Source organism: Amblyraja radiata, chromosome 1 (genome assembly GCF_010909765.2).
Source record: "Amblyraja radiata isolate CabotCenter1 chromosome 1, sAmbRad1.1.pri, whole genome shotgun sequence".
Lineage (NCBI taxonomy): Eukaryota > Metazoa > Chordata > Chondrichthyes > Rajiformes > Rajidae > Amblyraja > Amblyraja radiata.
Window position 1 is genome coordinate 161,529,084 of NC_045956.1, and position 22,910 is coordinate 161,551,993.

The 22,910-nt window shown below is 47.6% G+C and overlaps 1 protein-coding gene across 1 annotated transcript in view; it reads left to right on the top strand.

Annotated features, from left to right (window-relative positions):
- The window catches only part of loxhd1 (lipoxygenase homology PLAT domains 1), a 188,858-nt gene that overhangs the window by 22,888 nt on the left and 143,060 nt on the right, over positions 1 to 22,910 (top strand). The window contains exons 5-6 of the mRNA XM_033034197.1: positions 2,131 to 2,304; positions 4,887 to 5,061. Of these exons, the coding sequence (XP_032890088.1) occupies positions 2,131 to 2,304; positions 4,887 to 5,061 (349 nt within the window). The remainder of the gene's footprint in view (positions 1 to 2,130; positions 2,305 to 4,886; positions 5,062 to 22,910) is intronic.

Consider the following 22,910-nt stretch of genomic DNA (forward strand, 5'->3'; position numbering starts at 1 on the left):
CTGCATCAGCCACTACAGTACATTAGGCGTGTGGACCGGACTTTGGACATTTTGTAAACGCCGCCAAAATATGGCGACTCAGGAACGTGTGATCTATGCAAAAGAAATGTCACTGTGCAATGAACACGTGACAATAAAGCACCATTGAACAATTGATCCCTTGGAGTGCAAGAGGATGAGGGGTGATCTTATAGAGGTGTATAAGATCACAAGGAAAACACATAAGGTAGATGCACAAAGTCTTTTACCCAGAGTAGGAGAAGCAAAAACTCCATGACATTGGTTTATGGTGAGAGGGGAAAGATTTAATAGCTACCTCGAAAAGGCAGCCAACATCATCAGAGACCCACTTTTGCCCAGAGTTGGGGAATCGAGGACCAGAAAACATTGGTTTAAAGTGAACGGGAAAAGATTTAATAGGAATCTGAGGACTAACCTTTGCACACAAAGAGTGGTTGGTGCATGGAATGAGCTGCCAGAGGAGGTAGTTGAGGCAGGGACGATTGCAATGTTTAAGAAACAATTAGACAGGTGCATGGATAGGGCAGTTTTAAAGGGATATGGGCCAAACACAGGCAGATGGGACTAGTGTAGATGGGACATGTTGGTCGGTGTGGGCAAGTTCGGCCGAAGGGCCTGTTCCACGCTGTATGACTATTTCAGTATTCTTGTGCTCCAATCACTGAAAGCAAACATGTTAAGAAGGAGGTACACGAAAATGCTGGAGAAACTCAGCGGGTGCAGCAGCATCTATGGAGCGAAGGAAATAGGCGACGTTTATTTTCCCCTGTTTTATTCAATATTGTCGCAGTTGATTCACTAAGTCGTTGACATGAGAAACATTCTGCACTGATGCACAGGATGTGTGTTCTGCATTTATTTGTTTAAAATTTGTTTAAAATATAGCGTGCTATATTTATATAAGGCCTCACTGAGACCAAACGGAGTATTGTGTGCATTTTTGATCCCATTACCTCTGAAAGAGATATTTGCCGCAAATGGTGTATAATGGTTCAGCAGACTGATTCCTGGAATGGCAGGACTGATGTACGAGGAAAGATTAGGTTCTCAGTTTACATTCAGTGGAGCTTTGAAGAATGAGTGGGGGTATAATTGAAACAAACAAAATTGGAGTCTGAATAAGGGTCTCGACCTGAAACGTCAACCATTCCTTCTAGCCAGAGATGCTGACTGTCCCACTGTGTTACTCCAGCATTCTGTGTTAACCTTTAAGAAATGTTTGAATGAGCACTTGAGCCTTATAAGCATTGAAGGCTAAGGGCCAAGTGCTGGAAGATAGGGTTACCATGCATGGATGGATACTGATTGGCATGGATGTGGTGGGCTGGCCACACACTCAGTTTACTCCTCCCATCACAAAGAAGTTATAGAAGCATTGAAAATTGTAATGTCCAGGTTCAGGAGCAACTTCTTCCCTGCAGGCCATCAGGCTATTAAATACTCTAATCTCCAAATAAGCTCTGGAGGTTATGTGGAGTGTATGTATACACAGAACTTTTTTTTGTATTTTATATTGTTTACAAGTTTACATATTTTGTTATGCTGCCACAATTAAGAATTTCACTGTTCTGTTTGGGACCTATGAGAATAAAACACTCTTGACTCCTGAACAGATTGTAACAATGCATTGTATATCTGATCGGTCTGGATACCATGCATAACAAAGCTTTTCACTGTACCTTGGTACATAGGATAATAATAAATCGAAAACTAAATCAAACCTGATGGCAGAGGAGGCACTCGTGGCAGGATTGACACATTGAGGGAGAGCACAGATCTAGGAATGAGACGAGAAAAATAATTCATCATTGATTGCTAGTGTGCAAAGATATTGGTTGTTGGTTGCACACACTGAACTTTTTGTTCTCTCTCGTTTATCATATTGTTTACAGTGTACTATGTTTACATATTCTGTTGTGCTGCAGCAAGTAAGAATGTCATTGTTCTATCTGGGACACATGACAATAAAACACTCTTGACTCTTTTTACCTCAGTAAAATTGTTTAGTTTCCAGACCTGTTCACCGAGTAGCCATGCTTCAACAATGTCACATCCCCAGGGTGAATTTGAAGATGGGAATTATAGTAAATCATGTGTCATCTTCATCAGGTTTTCCTGCAAATGAAAGGATCACGAGGAAAATTGACCAAAAAGCGCCTGTGGAAGAATTCCCTGTCAAAAAATACTGACAGGCCAAAATCATTCTGCTTCAACAAGGGATCATCACATATGTTCAAGATCTGTGGACCAGACATCGGGGAACTCCAGAACATCACATTAGAGGTAACCGTGCAAAAAGTACATTCATCGGATATTTGTTAACTAAATAGTTATGATCTTTCATATCTGCATTTTATCCTAGAGCAGGTCAATTATTAGGCTCATTTCCATGCTGTTTCCTGTAATCTTGTCATTTGCTTTTATTGGTTCCCATTTCAATTGCATTTACATCTAACAATCTGTAAGGCAATACATACCAAATAGCACCAACACTGCAAAACTGTTTCCCCCATGTTGCCTTTGTTTTTTATGCAGTCAATGTAACTCAATAGACAATAGACAACAGGTTCAGGAGTAGGCCATTCGGCTCTTCGAGCCAGCACCGACCGCCATTCAATGTGATCATGGCAGATCATCCACATTCAGTACTCCGTTCCTGACTTCTCACCATATCCCCTGACTCCGCTATCTTTAAGAGCTCTATCTAACCCTCTCTTGAAACCATCCAGAAAATTGGCCTCCACTGCCTTCTGAGGCAGAGAATTCCACAGATTCACAATTCTCTAGTTAAAAGGGTTTTTCCTCATCTCAGTTCTAAATGGCCTACCTCTTATTCTTAGACTGTGGCCCCTGGTTCTGGACTCCTACACCATCGGGAACATGTTTCCTGCCTCTAGCGTGTCCAATCCCTTAATAATCTTATATGTTTCAATAAGATGCCCTCTCATCCTTCTAAATCCCAGAGTATAAAAGCCCAGCTGCTCCATTCTTTCAGCATATGACAGTCCCACCACCCCGGGAATTAACCTCGTAAACCTACGCTGCACTCCCTCAAGGGCAAGAATGTCCTTCCTCAAATTTGGTGATCAAAACTGCACACAATACTCCAGGTGTGGTCTCACTGGGGCCTTGTACAACTGCAGAAGGACCTCTTTGCTCCTATACTCAACTCCTCTTGTTATAAAGGCCAACATGCCACTAGCCTTCTTCACTGCCTGCTGTACCTGCATGCTTACTTTCAGTGACTGCTGAACAAGGACCCCCACTTTACCCTTTACTTCCCATTTTCCTAATTTAACACCATTCAGATAATAATCTGCCTTCCTGTTTTTGCCACCAAAGTGGTGGCACCTCACATTTATCCACATCTGCCATGCATCTGCCCACTCATCCAACCTGTCTAAGTCACCCTGCATCCTCATAGCATCCTCCTCACAGTTCACACTGCCACCCAGCTTTGTGTTATCTGAAAATTTGCTGATGTTACTTTGAATCCCTTCATCTAAATCATTGATGTATATTGTAAATAGCTGCGGTCCCAGCACTGAGCCTTGCTGTACCCCACTAGTCACTGCCTGCCATTCTGAAAGGGACTAGTTAATCCCTACTCTTTGTTTCCTGCCAACTAATTTTCTATCCATGTCAGTACCCTACCCCCAATACCATGTGCTCTAATTTTGCCCACTGATCTCCTATGTGGGACCTTATCAAACGTGCAGAGAGACAGAGGGGTGTAAAATGAGGGTAGAAGCAATAGGTAGCAAGGTGAAAAGTAAAAGTGGCAGGCAGACAAATCCAGGGCAAAAATCAAAAAGGGCCACTTTTCAACATAATTGTATAAGGGGTAAGAGTGTTGTTAAAACAAGCCGGAAAACTTTGTGTCTCAATGCAAGGAGCATTCGTAATAAGTTGGATGAGTTGAATGTGCAGATAGTTATGAATGAATATGATATAGTTGGGATCACGGAGACATGGCTCCAGGGTGACCAAGGCTGGGAGCTGAACATCCAGGGATATTCAATATTCAGGAGGGATAGACAGAAAGGAAAAGGAGGTGGGGTAGAGTTGCTGGTTAGAGAGGAGATTAACGCAATGGAAAGGAAGGACATTAGCTTGGAGGATGTTGATAACTGCAACATGCAACTGGCTCATAATACCACACGCACGCACGCACGCACGCACGCACGCACGCACGCACGCACGCACGCACGCACACACACACACACACACACACACACACACACACACACACACACACACACACACACACACACACACACACACACACACACACACACACACACACAAAGACCACATAGGTTTCTGTCCCCTTTTTTATGGCGATCAGGCCAGGTTTTGATTTTGACATAGGCCTGCTATCAGAATGGATTAGCGTGAGGATTAATCTCTACACTATTTTATCTTCTGTCTTGGCATCCAGTGTGAAGATTTCAGAATCTCTTCACTGCCCTGACCAGATGACCATTTCGCTATTTTACACATCACACTAAATGCAGTTTGATCTTCACATCCCCGTATCCCCTCTCTTTCAACTGCCCTTCTTTGAGAAGGAACCTCAGATGAGCAGATGTTTCCTTAGAATTTTTTCCTTTACAAGCAATGAAGCACATTTTAATATCCTAAACCATTGACCACTTTCGAATTATGGGACTGTTCTATCATTTGCCACTCTGTATGCTGCTAATTGTCAGTATCAGTGGATGCGTATCTCTCGATACTTGGAGCTATTTGGAATGAACATGACTTTTCTCCTCACCATTTCAGCATTATAGTTACTTTGTACAATATACCTGCACTGATATTAACTCCAAGGGTATTTTTGCCTTCTCTTATCATCTCCTCAGCACGATGGTCTGGAAAAGCAACAGGCATGGTACGTTGAACAGGTTTCCATCACAAACACAGCTCGGAACAAGTCCTGGAATATTTCCTGCAGGACCTGGCTGTCCCTGTTTCACACAGATTGCCAACTAAGTCGTACATTCAGTCCCATAACTGGAAGACGGAATGAATATTCTGGTTAGTAAGAGACGGTCAGTCGGTACATTAGATCTGAGGGTGTCGTTCAGTTTATAAACCTTCTCATTTCTCACTCCCTGTCCAAGGAATAGTCCTTTTGATTTATAAGATTGCAGTTGAATAAAGTTGACTGAATCAGCTGTGAAGGAAATTGGGAATTTGGCCAGACCAAAAATAAATAGGAATGTTTGTGAACTAATTATTCTGTTTTTAATTAGTAAAGCAATTTACGAATGGTAAAAACCACTTAAGTAGAATGGGAAATATGTATAATTTCCTAATGCTAAAAGAAAGTAGTATCATCTTCAGAAGTTCCTCCATGTCTTTACACAACTGTACTCGTATTTTTTGGAAATATAATGAACTGCTGTACATATGGAGTGAAAGATATGAGTGTTATGACAAGACGGTGATATTTTCCCAATGCCATGTGCATCTCACCTCTGAATGAATAAAAACTATTGCATTGAGCTTTTTGGAAAAGTAGCTATGCTTTGTCAAGATTTGAAGTAGTATCTTTGTCCAGATGGTGAGTGGCGGCGCCTAACGGCAGCGGCTCGACTACAGTCGTCTGTCTTTTTTTTTGTCTTGTTAGATGTATGTCTTGAGCTAATTTTTTTTAATTTTTTTAGCTGTGTATATGTGTGGGGGGGGGGGGGCTGGGGGGGAAACCGTTTAATCTCTTCCCTGTACGGGGGACCCGACTTTTGCCCTGTTGGGTCTCCGGTGTCGTTGGGCCTAACATCGAGGAACCGGCGGCGGCCTCCAGCCGGGACCAACCTGAGGGCTCCAGTCGCGGAGCCTGCGGACCTGACATCGCGAAGCTGGCCGACTTCGGAGCGGGGAGAGCTGTGGTGGCGCGCGGCTGCGACCCGACTTCGGAGTTCGGAGGCTCCGGCCGCAGGCCCGGTGGACAGTAACATCGGGAGCTCGCAGGTCCCGGGTGGGAGACCGCTTTTCTGAGCTCCGCTACGGCAACTTCTCCCGTTGGAACCGCGGGTTTAAAGGAGATGGAGCCGGGGCCTAACATCGCCCGGCGTGGCTTCAACGGCCACAGGACTTACCATCGCCCGCCGGGGGCTTTAACATCGGGATCCCCAGTTCAACTCGACGCTGCAGTTGCAGAAGGACAAAGGGAAGAGATAAAGTCTTTGCCTTCCATCACAGTGAGGAGGTGTTGGAGACTCACTGTGATGGATGTTTGTGTAAACTGTGTTAAGTGTTGATCTTGGGTTTTTTTGTAATGTAAAAACTGTAGAAATGAAATTTCGTTCAAACCTAGGTTTGAATGACAATAAATAGCATTCCATTCCATTCCAAGTTTAATTTTTACTTGGATCTGACAAGTTAATTGTAACTGGGACGTGTAAAGATGCCAGTCTGAAGCCAAAGTGCAGTTCTGGCAAAAGTTCAAGTTCAAGTTCACATTTATTGCCACATGCACCAGTTGAGGTACAATTGAATTTACCATGCAGCTATACAAACAAAGGAACACAATACACAATAGAATATAACATGAACATCCACCACAGTGGAATCAACATTCTTCACTGTGGTGGAAGGCAGTAACTTTGTCAGTCCTCCTCCTTTGTTAATCCGTGGTCGGAGCCATGAACCATCCGCATTCACCGCTACGGATGGCCCGATGTAGAGGCCCTCTCGTCGGGTTGCTCGAAACTCCGACGTTGGGACGGACGGACACTCCGCGGCTTGGAGGTCCCGAATCGGCCGCTTCCTACCGGAGACCGGGGCTTCACGATGTTATAGGCCGCAGGCCGGCGGCCGCAGCTATTTTCCAGCGATCCCCGGCAAAGGATCCCAGGCTCCGCGATGGAAAGTCCACACCGCGCCCGCGGCTAGAAGCTCCTGCAGACTGCGGCTTCAGGATCAGCGCCCGCGGCCTCTGCTGCTGATGCTCCGGGGACTCTGCTGCTGATGCTCCGGGGCAGCGCAGAAGATCGGTGAGCCTGCCTCTGAGGGCGCTGATGGCTGAGGAGGGAGACTGGGGGGATTGAGGCAGTGGAGGGGGTAGGGAGGCAGAGGAGGCAGAGGAGGGAAATTGGGCCTCACTCGGGTCAGCCCGCGGCCTCGCTTGGGTTGGCGCCAGCCCGCCGCCTCACTCCGGTCCACCCCCACCCCCGCCCGCGACCTCGCTCAGGTCTGTGCCCGCGGCCTCTGCTGCTGGTGCCGCCCTCTGTGAGTCCTGACTGCACCGCCATCGCACCCTCCCCCAGCTCCAGCCCCTTCCCCTCTGGTCCCATCCACTGGCTCCTGCTCCCCTCCCCCGTCATACCGCCTCCCCCCCCCCACACCCCCGCCCCCACCCACACATCCCCCTTCTCCCCATACCCCGCCCACGCCCACATGCACTCCCCTCCCCCCACCCGCACCCTCCTCCCCCCACACACCCCCCACCCACACTCCCCTTCCCTCCCACACACCCCCCCTCCCCTACACCCCTCGCCTACACACACTCCCCTTCCCTCCCACACACCCCCCCCTTCCCTCTTACACACACCCCTCCCCCACATCCACCTCCTCCCTCCCACACACCCCTCTCCCTCCTCCGACATCCTCCCTCCCCCCACACACCGCCCCTCCCCGCTCCCGCCCCCACCAACACCCCCCCCCCGCTCTCGCCCCCTCCCACATCCACCTCCCGCCCCCACTTGGCCCCCCCCCCACCCCCTGCCCCCGACCCCCACCCTGCCCCCCTTGCCCCGTACATCGTCCACCCCCCGCCACCTCCATAAATTCCATTATTTTCCTTGTGGGGGGTGATGGGGGTGATTGGCTCCTGGGGGCGCCTGTCTCCAGGGTGAATGCCGACGCCACGTTGGGGGACAGGGCTCAACAGGGCCCAGCGGGTCCCACTCGGTCTAGTAATCCTATAAAAGAATAGCAACAATAAGTCTCCTCTCAGTACTTGGAACGAGAGAGCTCATAGATCAAGTGTATTCGTGTGAGCAACTCTTCAAACTTGACAGCTGGAATTGAGCCACGGAGATCCAAGGCTCTGTCAATTAGTTTCTCAGCAAAAATAGAATCCACCTGAATCTTTTATTAATATAGAAATGGATACCCGCAGGCCCGTACACAGGTTAAGTAGCGGTATAATTAAACTGAAAATAAAATAAAAACTAACCATAAAATAACAAGAAATACTTCCAACTAAATGAGGCTTTGGGAATTTCTTTCAATACCATAGCATTGTTCTTCCACAAGTTGGACACTTACTGCCCTCTGCAAGCAGTTGACACATTCTAAGCCCATACAGCTAATCAACCTCATGGAGACGTGAATGTAGTCTGTGAACAGTGCATCATGGACAAACCTTATCCTGCCATCAACATATAACTGTTGACTTGTACTTTCCAGAGGAACGGCTCTACTGACCCCCTTATTAACATTTACAACAGTGTCTCTTTGCAGCCCGGCAGGAATGATTTTCACTTCCACTGGATCGCTTTTATAAACCTAGAAAAAAATGGAATTGAAAGCCATCACTGCAGAATTAACTCTCAGTAGTTGTCTGATGACATTTTTGAGGGATCCATTGTTGGATTCCACATACATCCACACGGACAGACAGACAGACAGACAGATAGACGCATGAGGTACTACATCTACACACACATAAAATGCAAAGGTACATGTGAGAAAGAGGAGCACAGGGATGGAGGACAAGAGAGAAAGTAAACAGTACGTTCACGAGTAACACCACAGTTCTCAGAAGAGTCATTTTAAATACAACGGTTCTGACCTGATTATCTAAGCATCTTTTGGCTGATTCAAAGTAAAATCTGGAGTGCTCACTGCTTTCTCTGTATTCTATCATCTCCGATGATTTTCCAGGCATCAGTGAACCAGGATTCAGTTTGAATGTGAAACCACTCCTTGACTTGAGAGAGGGGACGCATCAATTGGTCCTGCTCTCACCAATTCTCTGCCGTGTCACGTTCCTCTGGGCTGGGCTTGCTATCACCTGGAGGAAAAAGAAAACTCTTGACCTTTACCTAGGCAGTAAGTGCAGGGAGGTGCAGCAGTCAAAGTGGAAAGAAAACTACAAGGCTTTTTTTTATAAGGCAAAAGAAGAATGTTTCTTTTGAAATAAAGGTTTGGAAAAGTAAGACTTTACTGGAGCTGGTGTGGTGGAAACATCTGAAAGACATGATGAGAAAGAAAACTGGTGAGACAGGTATGTGACATTTGAATTATTTCATTTCATGTAGCCATTGATTTTAGGTTGCAAGTTGGTCCTTGCTGAGTTAAAGTAAGGTGAAGATTGAGCTATTTATTGAGATCTTATTTGACGTTTTTATCACATGAAAAACAAGCAACCTCTGAAGTCTGCAGGTTGGTTAGCAGTTGTGTTAAAGAATTATAGTGGGTTAACATTTTAGATTTAATTGAGAAAGTATTGTGTCCCAACTGTTTACCCATAGTGCTGACGATGTCTCTTCTGCAGCATACATGCCACTGGGTGGATGTGCGGTCTGATTTGAGTGTGCTTTACATTTCAATCCAATGCAAAATGACTCAGGCATCGTTTTTGACACAAATAGCATATTTTGCAAATTTTGAGCACCGTGAATTCTGTTGAGGTGAAATCATTTGTTGAAAAGTGCGCAGCAAAACAGCAGGAGCAATGAGCTGCGGAAACCAGTCAAGCATATCATCACTGCTTTGCAATTTGCAGTTGGAAATTTCAACCGGGTCTTTCTCCTTTGCAGCAAACAAATATCGTGTTTGTGCATGAGGACAATTCATGAGGGGAATAATGGGGTTTATCCTCCTTCTGTAGCACAAGAATACCAGAAAACACTCCAACCCTCGCAATGTGTTGCAAGCAGGGAGCAATATTTGTCAGAGTGAGCGGAGCTGCATTTTGATTTCTAGTTCTCCAAAAGCTGCTGTGAAGTTATTCAGAGTGATGATAACTGAAAACATGGAATTAGCTACTGTGAACTGCGAAACCGGTGAATTGGTAATCACTGAGCTGCATGTTGTTTGAGTGGCTCTCTGCTTGTGTGCCAGAGGGGCGTAATGTTCGCACAGGTACCAGTGCAGTGTATTGATGAAGTGCTCCGATGCTGACTTCAAGCATTGCAGCAGAATTCAGACTGGTGGTGAAACAGGTCTGCATTTGAATGCCCAGTCTGCTAAAGTGCTGACCACTGGAAATTAGACATTGCAGCAAATCCTTCTTGATCAGCACGACTACAAAGACAGTGTCAGTTAAAATTGTCCTTTATCCGTTATCAGTGCACTGTAGATGGCTTGATTTCATTCATGTATAGTCTTTCCTTTGTGTGGATAACACACAAACAGAAGCTTTTCACTGTACCTCGGTGCATGTGACAATAATAAACTAAACTGTACTACACAAAACTCTACACTACGTTTGGCGTGCACACCTTTATTTTCAGCATTTTCTGTTTTTGTTCGAGATTTTCAGCATCCACAGTTTCTTTTCTTTTTCAAAGCAAATCAAATCACTTCTGTATAAAGTGGAAAACCTGCTACTCTGATAAACTTGATCTGATCGATACCTTACTGTCACGTGTACTTGCTACAGTGAGGTTCTTTGTTTGCACACAGTACACGTTTGCGAGAGTCGCCACGTAAAGGAAGGCGACAAAGTTACAAAAGTATCGAATATAGTGTCTCTTCCTTCCCCCCCCCCCCCCCCCCAGTCCCTCTTTGTTCTCCGTGCCCCCCCCCCCCCCCCCCCTCCAATGCTAGATCCTTTGTTCTCGGGCCCCTCCCCCGCCCCCCCATGTCGGGTCCCTAATTGTTCTCGATGATGTGTCCTCCACCGACCGCCTCGACTCACGCGGGCAACAGCTCTCCGACGGCCCTCCACTCTCGCCGAGGACACTCTTGCTTGACAACGGCCCTACTCGCTCATGGACATCCCTCTCGTTCATCGACGGCCCTCCACTCTCACCAACGACCCAGGATACGGCAACATTTCAGGAAGATGGCTCACCAACGCCAATGTCAATGTGAGGGCAGATAGTGATGGCAATAAAACCTGCCCTTGAAAACCATGTAAATGATGAAGCAGAAAACTCTCCCCTGAACCAATTTCAGATAAGCCAGGTGCCTTCATCTATCCTTCGCTCGGAGTGGCCCTCTTGTGGAGAACAATCAATTGAGGAAGGTGCTCAGCTCTTTCTGGCTACAGTGGAAGAATGGAGGAGGACACTGGAGACAGAATATAATGAAAGAAACATTTTGAGCTTGAAACTCCAAAGAAAAATGGGTTGCTTGTGTACTGAAATAGTCAGATTACATATTTGCCCAACTTGCCCATGCTGACCAAAATACCCCATCTACGCTAGTCCCACCTACCTGCATTTAGCCATAACCCTCCAAACCTTTCCTATCCATGTACCTGTCCAAATGTTTCTTAAACACTGTGATAGTACCTGCCTCAACTACCTCCTATGGCAGCTTGTTCCATAAACCCACCGCCCTCTGGGTATAAAAAGTTGCCCCTCAGGTTCCTATTAAATCTTTCCCGTTTCACCTTAACCTATGTCCTCTGGTTCTTGATTTCCCTATTCTGGGTAAAAAGACTATGCATTCACCCTCTCTATTGCCCACATGATCTTACACACCTCTTTAAGGTGACCCCTCATCCCCCTGTGCACCAAGGAATAAAGTCCTAGATTGTCCATCCTCACTCCCCACCAACACCCTCAGGACTTTCTACAGGGGCACGGTGGAGTCTGTACTCACATACTGCATAAATACGTGGTACTCCAACTGTAACTGCTCGGACAGGAAGGCTCTGCAGAGGGTAGTGAGGGGAGCAGAGAGGATCATTGGCGTCCAGATGTTCCAGAGGTTAGATGTGGGAAGGAACGGCAGATGCTGGTTTAAACTGAAGATAGACACATATATCTGGAGTAACTCAACGGGTTGTCTCAGTATCTCTGGAGAAAAGGAATAGGTGACGTTTCAGGTCGAGACCCTTGTTCAGACTAAGAGTCAGGGGAAAGGGAAACGAGCGATATAGATGGTGATGTAGTGAGATATAGAACAAATGAATGAAAGATATGCAAAAAAGTAACAATGATAAAGGAACCAGGCCACTGTTAGCCGAGTGCTGGGTGAGACCGAGTACAGACAAGAGACTCAACAAGAAGACTTTGAAGCTGGTACAATTTGTGTGGGGGAGGGATGCAGAGAGAGGGAATGCAAGGGGAAAATATGTGGCAACCGGGAGATCGCGTAGGCTAAAGCGGATTGAGCAAAGGTGTTCAGTGAAAACCAGATTTCATCCGGGGACCCCAGTGAGACCAAGTGTAGACTTGGCAATTGGTTCATTGAACACTTACGTTCAGTCCGCCTAGGCCTACGCGATCACTCGGTTCCCAAACAGTTTAACTCCCTTTTCCATTGCCATACTAATCTTTAAGAAAGAACTGTAGATGCTGGTAAAATCGAAGGTAGACACAAAATGCTGGAGTAACTCAGCGGGTGAGGCAGCACCTATGGAGAGAAGGAATTGGCGATGTTTCGGATCGAGACCCTTCTTCAGACTGATGTCAGGGGAGTAGGTAGGAAAAAGAAAGAATGCAGGCGGAGACAGTAAGACAAGTGGGAGAACTGGGAAGGGGGAGGGAGAGGAGAGATAAAGCAAGGGCTATTTGAAGTTGGAGAAGTCAATGTTCATACCGCTGGGGTGTAAGCTACCCAAGCGAAATATAAAGTGCTGTTCCTCCAATTTGCGCTGGGCCTCACTCTGACAATGGAGGAGGCCCAGGACAGAAAGGTCAGATTGGGAATGGGAGGGGGAGTTGAAGTGCTCGGCCACCGGGAGATCAGGTAGGTTAACACAGACTGAGCGGAGGTGTTCAGTAAAACGATCGCCGAGCCTGTCATGGTCTCGCCGATGTAGAGAAGTTGACGCCTGGAACAGCGGATACAGTAGATGAGGTTGGAGGAGGTGCAAGTGAACCTCTGCCTCACCTGGAAAGACTGTTTGGGCACTTGGACGGAGTTGAGGGGTAGGTATAGAGACAGGTGTTGCATCTCCTGCGGTTGCAGAGGAAAGTACCTGGGGAGGGGGTGGCTTGAATGTGAAGGGACGAGTTGACCAGGGAGTTTCGGAGTGAACGGTCTCTGCGGAAAGCAGAAAGGGGTGGAGATGGGAAGATGTGGCCAGTAGTGGGATCCAGTTGGAGGTGGCCTGAGCCTCCTCCACTGTCAGAATGAGGCCACACACAAATCGGAGGAACAGCACCCCATATTTTGCTTGGGCAGCTTACAACACAGCGGGATAAAATTTAATTTCTCTAATTTCAAGTAACTCCTGCATTTCCTCCCTCCACCCTAGTCATCCTACTGTTTGCATCCTTGCATCCCTGTCATTAGCACATCCATTATGGACTTCACCCTTCCTGAGGGCATTTGTTGCCGCCTCTGTTTTGTTCTGGCCTTCTCTATCTTTCAGTCTGAAGAAGGTTTATTCCTTTTCTCCAGAGATACTGCCTGATCTGATTAATCTGATTACGCCAGCATTTTGTGTCTATCTTCCAAGTGTGTTCTCCAGCCCGCCAGATGTTCTGGTGTATGGGTGTACAGATTCATAAACCAATTACATAGACATAAAAGGCAGGTAAATGGAATTAGTGCAGAAACGTAGAAACATAGTGTAGATGGTTTATGCATGCAACCTATAACGTAGCTACCTCAACACTACTAACCACGCCTACCCATATCAGTATAACTGTGAGATCCTCCCTTTGTTCCTCCCTGTTGGTTCCAGCATGCTTGAAGACTAGATGCAGTCAGTGCTGGGACGTGTGTACCATGTGCTATAATAAAGGACTCAGTAAAGGTTACAGTGTGTTAGACTTCACTCCTTTACATGGTGTCAGCAAGTAAGCCTAGCGCCTCCTGTTTATCGGTTTTTATTTCTCCCTTGTGTATCGGTGTTTAATTTCATTTTGTCATGGCATCTTCATGCCGAAGGCCATCTCCCCTTGTCTTTGACGCTGACATTGCGGAACGATGGGCTACTTTCGTGATGGACTTCAATCACTTCGTTAATATTGTGCACCGAAATGACCCAGATGCGGTCAAAGCCTCCCTTCTGTTGAACCTTGCCGGTTCAGACGCCATGAAACGTGCTCAAGCTTTCGTCTACACTCCAGCGGTCCTGGATGACAACGACCAGGTCGTCGAGCCGGCGGAATCTGCCAATGACCCGGTATGTCTCTTGCGCAAGTTTGCGGAGATTTGTGACTTGCCCTCCAACCGCATATTGGAGCGGGCTAGATTCTTTACTCGTAAGCAGCAGCCTGATGAGCCTGTTGAGTGTTTTATCGCTGACCTGCGCTACCTTGCTCAGCGGTGCCGTTTCGATACTATGCGTGATCAACTCACCAGGGATATCCTGGTCACCGGCATGCTAGATCAGAAACTACGTGCAGATCTGCTGCAGAAGTCGGACCTCACTCTAACTCAGGCAATGCATGCCTGCCGTATCGCTGAAGTGGTTGTCCCGCCTCATGGGCTGAGGGGGTCTGAAAACCGTGCTATAAATCTAACGGGCTTCACCGTGCCTCGTCGCAGGCAAGACAATCTTCGCCCTCCGCCGCGTCCCGCCCGCACATCCAGGGTCCCGAATACCAAGAATTGCCCCAACTGCAGTTATGTCCACTCCATGCAGTCCCAGTGCCCGGCATTTGGAAAAGCCTGTAATTTCTGTGGTAAACTGAACCATTTTGCAGCTGTGTGCCGCTCCCGTGGGAACGCTCCCCAACCTTCCAGACAATTCTTAAACAACCTTCAGCAGGTTGATAATGACCTCGATTCTCAGTCTTCTGCCGACACTGCCCCCGACTCTGAGCTCAGCATTTCCATGGGTGTCACCAGTATTTACACTCTCCTCCATAGCCGATCTCGCCTCCCCGATCCTTCGGTGCTCGTTACTGTGAACGACAAGTCTTTCTCTGCGAAGTTAGATACGGGTGCAAAAGTGAATGTTATGTCAACATCACTGTTCAACAAGATAAGGAATAATGAGCTGTTGACTGCTGATCACTCTATACTACGTGCTTATGGGGGAGAAGAGCTAACACCCGTGGGGAGGGCCTCCTTCCATTGTGTGCTGCAGAAAGCATCCCGTGACCTGTCGTTCTTCATTCTGGACTGTGACTGCGTGACTCTTTTGAGTAATCAAGCTTGCCAGGACCTTGGTCTAGTGTCTTTCGACCGCACGGTCCACGAAGTGCGGGTGATGCTGAACCCACTCTCCGAGTACCCCGACCTCTTCGATGACAAATTGGGGAAGCTGCCTCTTGTGTACAAGATTGCTACTGACCGCTCTGTCACGCCTGTGATCCGTGCCCCACACCGGGTGTCATTCGCTATGAAGGACAAGGTGGAAGCCATGCTGAACAACATGGTTAAAATGGGGGTGTTGGAAGCCGTCAGCGATCCCACCGAATGGGTCTCCACCATGGTCGCCACCATGAAGAAGGGTAAGAACGAAATACGGGTGTGCATCAACCCCAAGGAATTAAATATGGCTATAAAACGTCCCCACTACCCTATGCGGACTGTAGAAGATGTTGCTGCCCAGGTCGGTCAGGCCACAGTGTTTTCGGTCCTCGATGCCAGAAGCTCGTTCTGGCAAATACCTCTGGACAAACGCTCCTCAGACTTAACTACTTTTAGTACACCCTTCGGAAGGTTCAAGTTTTTACGAATGCCGTTCGGCATCAACTCTGCTAGCGAGGTGTTTCAGCGCTCCATGGAGCAACTGTTTGCCGGTCTGCCGTGTGCCATTATTGTGGATGACATTCTTGTTTATGGGAGAGATGCTGCTGAGCATGATCGCAACCTCCGACGGATTCTTGACCGCGCTCGCCAGATCAACCTAAAGCTTAACCTGTCCAAATGCAGGTTTCGTGTAGCTGAGGTGCCATATGTTGGCCACATTTTCACGTCCCGCGGGCTGAGACCTGATCCGCAGAAGACAAACGCTATCTCCGAGCTGCCTGCCCCGACTGATGTTACCAGCCTGCAGCGGTTCCTGGGTATGGTCAATTACCTGGGCAAGTTTATCCCGAACCTCAGCGATCTGAGCGCGCCTCTGAGGCAACTGACAAAGAAGGACATCGCCTGGTCCTGGTTTCCCCAACACCAGCAGGCTTTCGATCTCCTCAAAACGAAGCTGATCAGCACACCGACTCTTCGGTTCTTCAATCTGCAGCGTCCAATCGTGGTGACGTGCGATGCTTCCCGTTTTGGACTCGGTGCTGCCTGCCTGCAGCTCTATGGTGATGGCTCGCTGCAGCCCATATCCTATGCCTCGCGGACTATGACGGACACCGAGCAGTGCTATGCTCAAATAGAGAAGGAGCTTCTGGCGGTTGTGTTTGCCTGCTCCAAATTTAAGGACTTCCTTTTCGGTGCCAGGTTCACTGTCGAGACGGATCATCAACCTTTAGTGACTATCCTCAACAAGCCAATCCACATCGCCCCGGCCAGACTGCAGTGGATGATGCTGCAACTACAGCGGTTCGACTTCAAGATCGTGTACAAGAAGGGCACTGAGATGCACGTGGCTGACGCCCTGTCCAGAGCCCCCCGGTCCTCCTGCGACAGACATCCCTACGAACAGGAGGACTTGCAGGTTCTCAACGTCAATTTCGTTCCCTCCAAACAGCTGCAGTGCCTGGTTGAGCACACTGCCAACGACCCCGATCTGCAACAGCTTGCTGCTGTCATCAGGACAAGCGACAAGCGCACCTCGTTGCCTGCGGGTGTACTTCCTTTCTTTCTGGTTCGCGATGAACTGGTGCTCCGGGACGGGATCATCATCAAGGGTCACAAGGTGGTCGTCCCTGCCTCCCTGTATGCCTCGTACTACACCGCTGCCCACATGGGGCACCCAGGAGCCGATGCCACAGTCTCACATGCCCAAGAACAGTACTATTGGCCTGGCATGGCAAAGTACATTAAGGCCCGTGTAGCCTCCTGCCCTGATTGCAACTCTCTTGCCCCTCACCAGCAGCGCCAGCCGCTTCTACAACAGCCGGCCCCTGACATGCCCTGGTCATCGCTGGCCGCAGACATTTTTGATTGGCGTGGTAAGCAATACCTCGTGTTGGTTGATTCCTACTCGAACTGGTTCGAAGTGGACCTTCTCCCTGCCATCACCTCTGAGATGGTCCTCAGTAAGCTGCGCCGACACTTCGCCACCTTTGGGTCCCCGGTCCGTTTACAGACCGACAACGGCCGTCAGTTCACCAGCGCTGAGTTCAAAGCTTTTGCCGTGAAGTGGAACTTCACTCATTTCACCAGCAGCCCAGAATACCCGCAGAGCAATGGCCTGGCCGAACGTGCTGTCCACAGCGCCAAGACCTTGCTCGAACAGTCTCGTCTCCCCAACAGTGATTTCTACCAGGGCTTGTTAAACCTCCGTAACATTTCCAGGGACAATACCATGCGATCCCCTGCTCAACGTCTGATGTCACGCGTTCTTCGCCCTCCGATGCCGATCGCACAACAATCCTTGGTGCCAAAGGTCCTTCAGCCTGCTGCTGTCCAGCAACGGATTGCTCAACGGCATGAAATTCAGCGCCGCTCCCACGACAAGTCCTGCCGCCCTCTCTCACCTCTGCTGCCTGGCCAGGTCGTTCGTTTGCAGACTTCCACCGGTTTCTCCCGACTCGCAACCGTGGTCGGGGTGGACAATTCGCCACGGTCCTACTTGGTGGACTTTGAAGGGACTATCTATCGCCGCAGCCGCCAGCACCTGCTGGCTGTCAACGAGCCTAAGCCATCCCCTGCGGCCCCGCATGCTCCTCGGTTGCGATTCGAGCCTCCAACCACTGACTACCCCTCGACTCGCATGCCCCCATCTGCCCGTTCGCCGCGGTCCCCTCACCATGCTCATCCGGGTTTCTCAACCCCTGTCCGCTCCTCCCCTTCCCGCGCTCCTCTCTCACCGCCTGCTCCGATCTCTCCTGCACAGTCCCCTTCCCCAGGCTCTCCTGTGCCGGTCGGCTCCCCTCCCGCATTCCAGGCTGAGTCTCCGCCTGCGTTCTCCATTCCAGCTGTTCCTGCTCCTCCTCCTCTTCTTTCGGGTGGGGAGGGTGAGGGTGCCATGCGCACCCGCTCGGGTCGGGTTGTCAGACCTCCTGACCGTTACGGTGATTTTGTTTAGATTTGCAGGTTTTGTATAATCTCCCTGCCACTGTTGTATCTTTGATTTCTTAATTTCCTAAGGGGAAGGATGTAGATGGTTTATGCATGCAACCTATAACGTAGCTACCTCAATACCACTAACCACGCCTACCCATATCAGTATAACTGTGAGATCCTCCCTTTGTTCCTCCCTGTTGGTTCCAGCACGCCTGAAGACTAGATGCAGTCAGTGCTGGGACGTGTGTACCATGTGCTATAATAAAGGACTCAGTAAAGGTTACAGTGTGTTAGACTTCACTCCTTTACACATAGAAAATAGGTGCAGGAGTAGGCCATTCGGCCCTTCGAGCCTGCACCGCCATTCAATATGTTCATGGCTGATCATCCAACTCAGTTTCCTGTACCTGCCTTCTCTCCATACCCCCTGATCCCTTTAGCCACAAGGGCCACATCTATCTCCCTCTTAAATATAGCCAATGAACTGGCCTCAACTACCTTCTGTGGCAGAGAATTCCACAGATTCACCACTCTCTGTGTGAAAAATGTTTTTCTCATCTCGGTCCTAAAATACTTCCCCCTTATCCTTAAACTGTGACCCTTTGTTCTGGACTTCCCCAACATCGGGAACAATCTTCCTGCATCTAGCCTGTCCAACCCCTTAAGAATTTTGTAAGTTTCTATAAGATCCCCCCTCAATCTTCTAAATTCTAGCGAGTACAAGCCGAGTCTATCCAGTCTTTCTTCATATGAAAGTCTTTCATAGAAGGTACAACTAGAGGTAAGATGTGATTAGTGAAAGGGCCTGGGCTTCTGCAATGTCCATCTCTATGACTCTATGACCCTTAGGACTTGATGGCCTGAACTATAAAGAGAAGTTGGGCAGGCTAGGACTTTATTCTTTGCAGTGCAGGATGCCAAGGGGTGATCATATAGAGGTGCAGGCTGCCATATTCAACCTGTCTATTTAATTGCAGACTTCCCTATCATTTACTCTGAGACATGGATACTGTTCACAGAGAAAAGGCTGATTAATTCTGTCTCAAAATACAGTGATTGTTCTTTATCATCTTTGCCATCTTCTCATTAAAGTCAATCAATTTAAAACCCTACTGCCCTGTCAGGTCTCCACATTTTCACTGTGGTTGTTTTGGAAGGAATGCTAATTGTAATTCAGGCTGGTAGCTAGCTATTCACAGTGGTGAGATCTGCGTGGTCTTGCCTTTAAAGTGACAATCAAAGGACGTTCTTTTCACAATCAAAATAATACTTTATTAGCCAAGTATGTTTTGCAACATACGAGGAATTTCATTTGCCAAGTCAGTCATACAAATAAAAAGCAACGGAACACATAAAATACATTTTAACATAAACATCCACCACAGTGACTCCTCCACATTCCTCACTGCGATGGAAGGCAAAAGAAAAGTTGAGATCTCTTCCCTTCTTTGCTCTCCCGCGGTCGGGGGAAGGCGAACCTCACTGTGGTGAAGTTCCAGTGGCATAGGTATCCAACGTGACCCCAACAAATACAGACTATATAAATGGTTGGATATATTCATGACCTGTTCTGATCTTGGTCAGGGTGCTAAATTTGTCAGGCCAACAGCCCTGACCTAGGGAGGACAAAGACAGAAACATAGAAACATAGACATAGAAAATAGGTGCAGGAGTAGGCCATTCGGCCCTTCGAGTCTGCACCGCCAAAGATCAGTCAGCATTTGTGATCCTGGCCACTCCATCCCTGCCAGCTCCATCTAATGATGTTAAGCTTTAACTGCCTCCTGCCCTGGCTCCAGCCAAGGCAAGACAATAGCTAACATTAACATTTCTGAAACTATAAAACCAATTTCATATCAAATAAAGTTGGTCAAGGTTTTCCAAATGAATTTGCACCCAGTGTAAAGAGTTGTATTATTCACAAATAGTATTGGGCAAAGTCTTGTTGGATTTTCCATCTATGTGAATTGAAATTCACTTCCTTTTCACTTCAACTCTAAACTTATTGACAAAATACATCAAAGGGGCATCATGCGTTCTGGTGATTCTGAACCAATAGGGGGGGGGGGGGGGGGGGGGGGCATGATGGCGCAGCTGTAGAGATACTGCCTTACAGAGCAAGAGACCCGGGTTCAATCCTGACTATGGGTGCTGTCTGTATGGAATTTGTACGTTCTCACCGAGATCTTCAGTTTCCTCCCACACTCCAAAGACGTACAGGTTTGTAGGTTAATTGGCTTGGCATAAATGTAAAATTACCTTTAGTGTGTGTAGGGTAGTGCTAATGTGCGGGGATCGCTGGTCGGTACAGACTCGGTGGGCCGAAGAGACTTGTATCTCTAATCTAAACTAAATAGTTTTATCTAAGGAGAGAAAGAAACAAAGAAAATGATGGAGAAAAAAACGAAAAAGAATTGTAGTCAAGCTATTTGTAGAAAGCAACAAAATAAGATGGAAAAATGTAATCTTATGCAGTTCTGGTTGCCCTGCCTATAGGAGAATGTTACAGTCCTTTCCCCAGGGTATGGGAGATTACAACTAGCAGGCATAGGTTTAAGGTGAGAAGGGAAAGATTTAAAAGAGATTTAAAAGAAGATGCAGAGTGCAGAATATAGTTCTCAGATTGTAGCACAAAAAGGAGAGTTAACAGGGGAAGAAGCTGTTCCTACCGCAAGTCTGGTGGTGCATGCTTTCAAACTTCTGTACCTCTTACTGAATGGGAGCGGGGAGAAGAAGGGATGACCAGGGTGGTACAAGACTTTGATTATATTGGCTGTTTTCCAAGGCAGCATGAAGTCTAGTTGGAGTCAATGATGGGAAGTCTGGTCTGTGGGTGGCATGTGCAACTCTTTGCAATTTCATCCAGTCTTGGGCAGGGTTGTTCCCAAACCAAGCTGTGGTGCAATCTGACAGGATGCGTCTGCAGAGTTTTTTTTTAAGTCATTGGAGGCATGCTTAATTTCCTCAGTCTCCTTAGGAAGTGGGGACGTTGGAGTGCCTTCTTGGCTGTAATATCTATGCAGTTGGTCCACGACAGATTGCTGGCAATATTAGTGCCAAGGAATGTGAAGTTCTCAACCATTTCCACTTCACCTCATTGATGCTGATTGCGGAATGAACAGGCTTCCTGAAGGTGACAATTAGCTCCTTCGTCTAGCTGACATTGAGGAAGAGGTTGTTGTCCTGACACCATGTTACTAAGTTTTCTATCACCTTCCTGTACTCCATCTCATCATTGTCCACATGGTTGAGCTGAAGGGTCTGTATCTGTGCAGTATGGCTCCATGACTCTAATGACCCTACATAGCATGTTTCACAATAGTGCTGCAATAAGTATTAGTTCACATTCTTCTGCTCAAGACATTGAGTAGTTCAGCTTAGTTTAGAGATACAGCGTGGAAACAGGCCCTTTGGTCCACCGAGTCCACACCCATGGTCAGGAGCGAACCCGGTCTCCGGTGCTGTAAGGCAGAAACTCTCCCGCTGCGCCACTGTGCCGCCCAAAACCACAATCTTCTTACTAACTACATAGAAACATAGAAACATAGAAACAAAAATAGGTGCAGGAGGCCATTCGGCCCTTCGACCCAGCACCGCCATTCATTGTGATCATGGCTGATCGTCCCCTATCAATAACCCGTGCCTGCCTTCTCCCCACATCCCTTGACTCCACTAGCCCCTAGAGCTCTATCTAACTCTCTTAAATCCATCCAGTGATTTGGCCTCCACTGCCCTCTGTGGCAGGGAATTCCATAAATTCACAACTGTCTGGGTGAAAACGTTTTTTCTCACTACAGTGCATTCAGAAAGTATTCAGACCCTTTCGTTTTCCACATTTTGTTACGTTACCAGCCTTATTTTTAAATGGATTAAATTCTTTTTTCCCCTCATCAATCCGCACACAATACTCCAGAATGAAAAGAAGAGAATGCAGGTGTTTCAAAATTTTTGCAAAGTAATTAAAAATAAATAACTGAAATATCACATTTACATAAGTATTCAGACCCATTGCCATGACACTCAAAATTGAGCTATTCATCCTGTTTCCATTGATTATCCTTGAGATGTTCCTACAACTTGATTGGAGTCGACCAGTGGTAAATTAAATTGATTGGACATGATTTGGAAAGGCACACATCTGTCTATATAAGGTCCCACAGTTGGCAGTGTACGTCAGAGCAAAAACCAAGCCATGAAGACGAAGGAATTGTCCATAGACGTCCGAGACAGTATTGTGTCGAGACACAGATCTGGGGAAGGGTATAAAACAATTTCTGCAGCATTGCAGGTCCCGAAGAGCACAGTGGCCTCCGTCATTCTTAAATGGAAGAACCTTGGAACCACCAGGACTCTTCATTGAGCTGGCCGTCAGGCCAAACTGAGCAATCGGGGGAGAAGGGCCTTCGTCAGGGAGGTGACCAAAAACCCAATGGTCCTTTGTGGAGATGGGAGAACCTTCCAGAAGGACAACTATATCTGCAGCATTACCAATCAGGCCTTTATGGTAGAGTGGCCAGACGGAAGTCACTTCTCAGTAAAAGGCACATGACAGCCCGCTTGGAGTTTGCCAAAAGGCACCTAAAGGACTCTCAGACCATGAGAAACAAGATTCTCTGGTCTGATGAAACCAAGATTGAACTCTTTGGCCTGAATGCCAAGCGTCACATCTGGAGGAA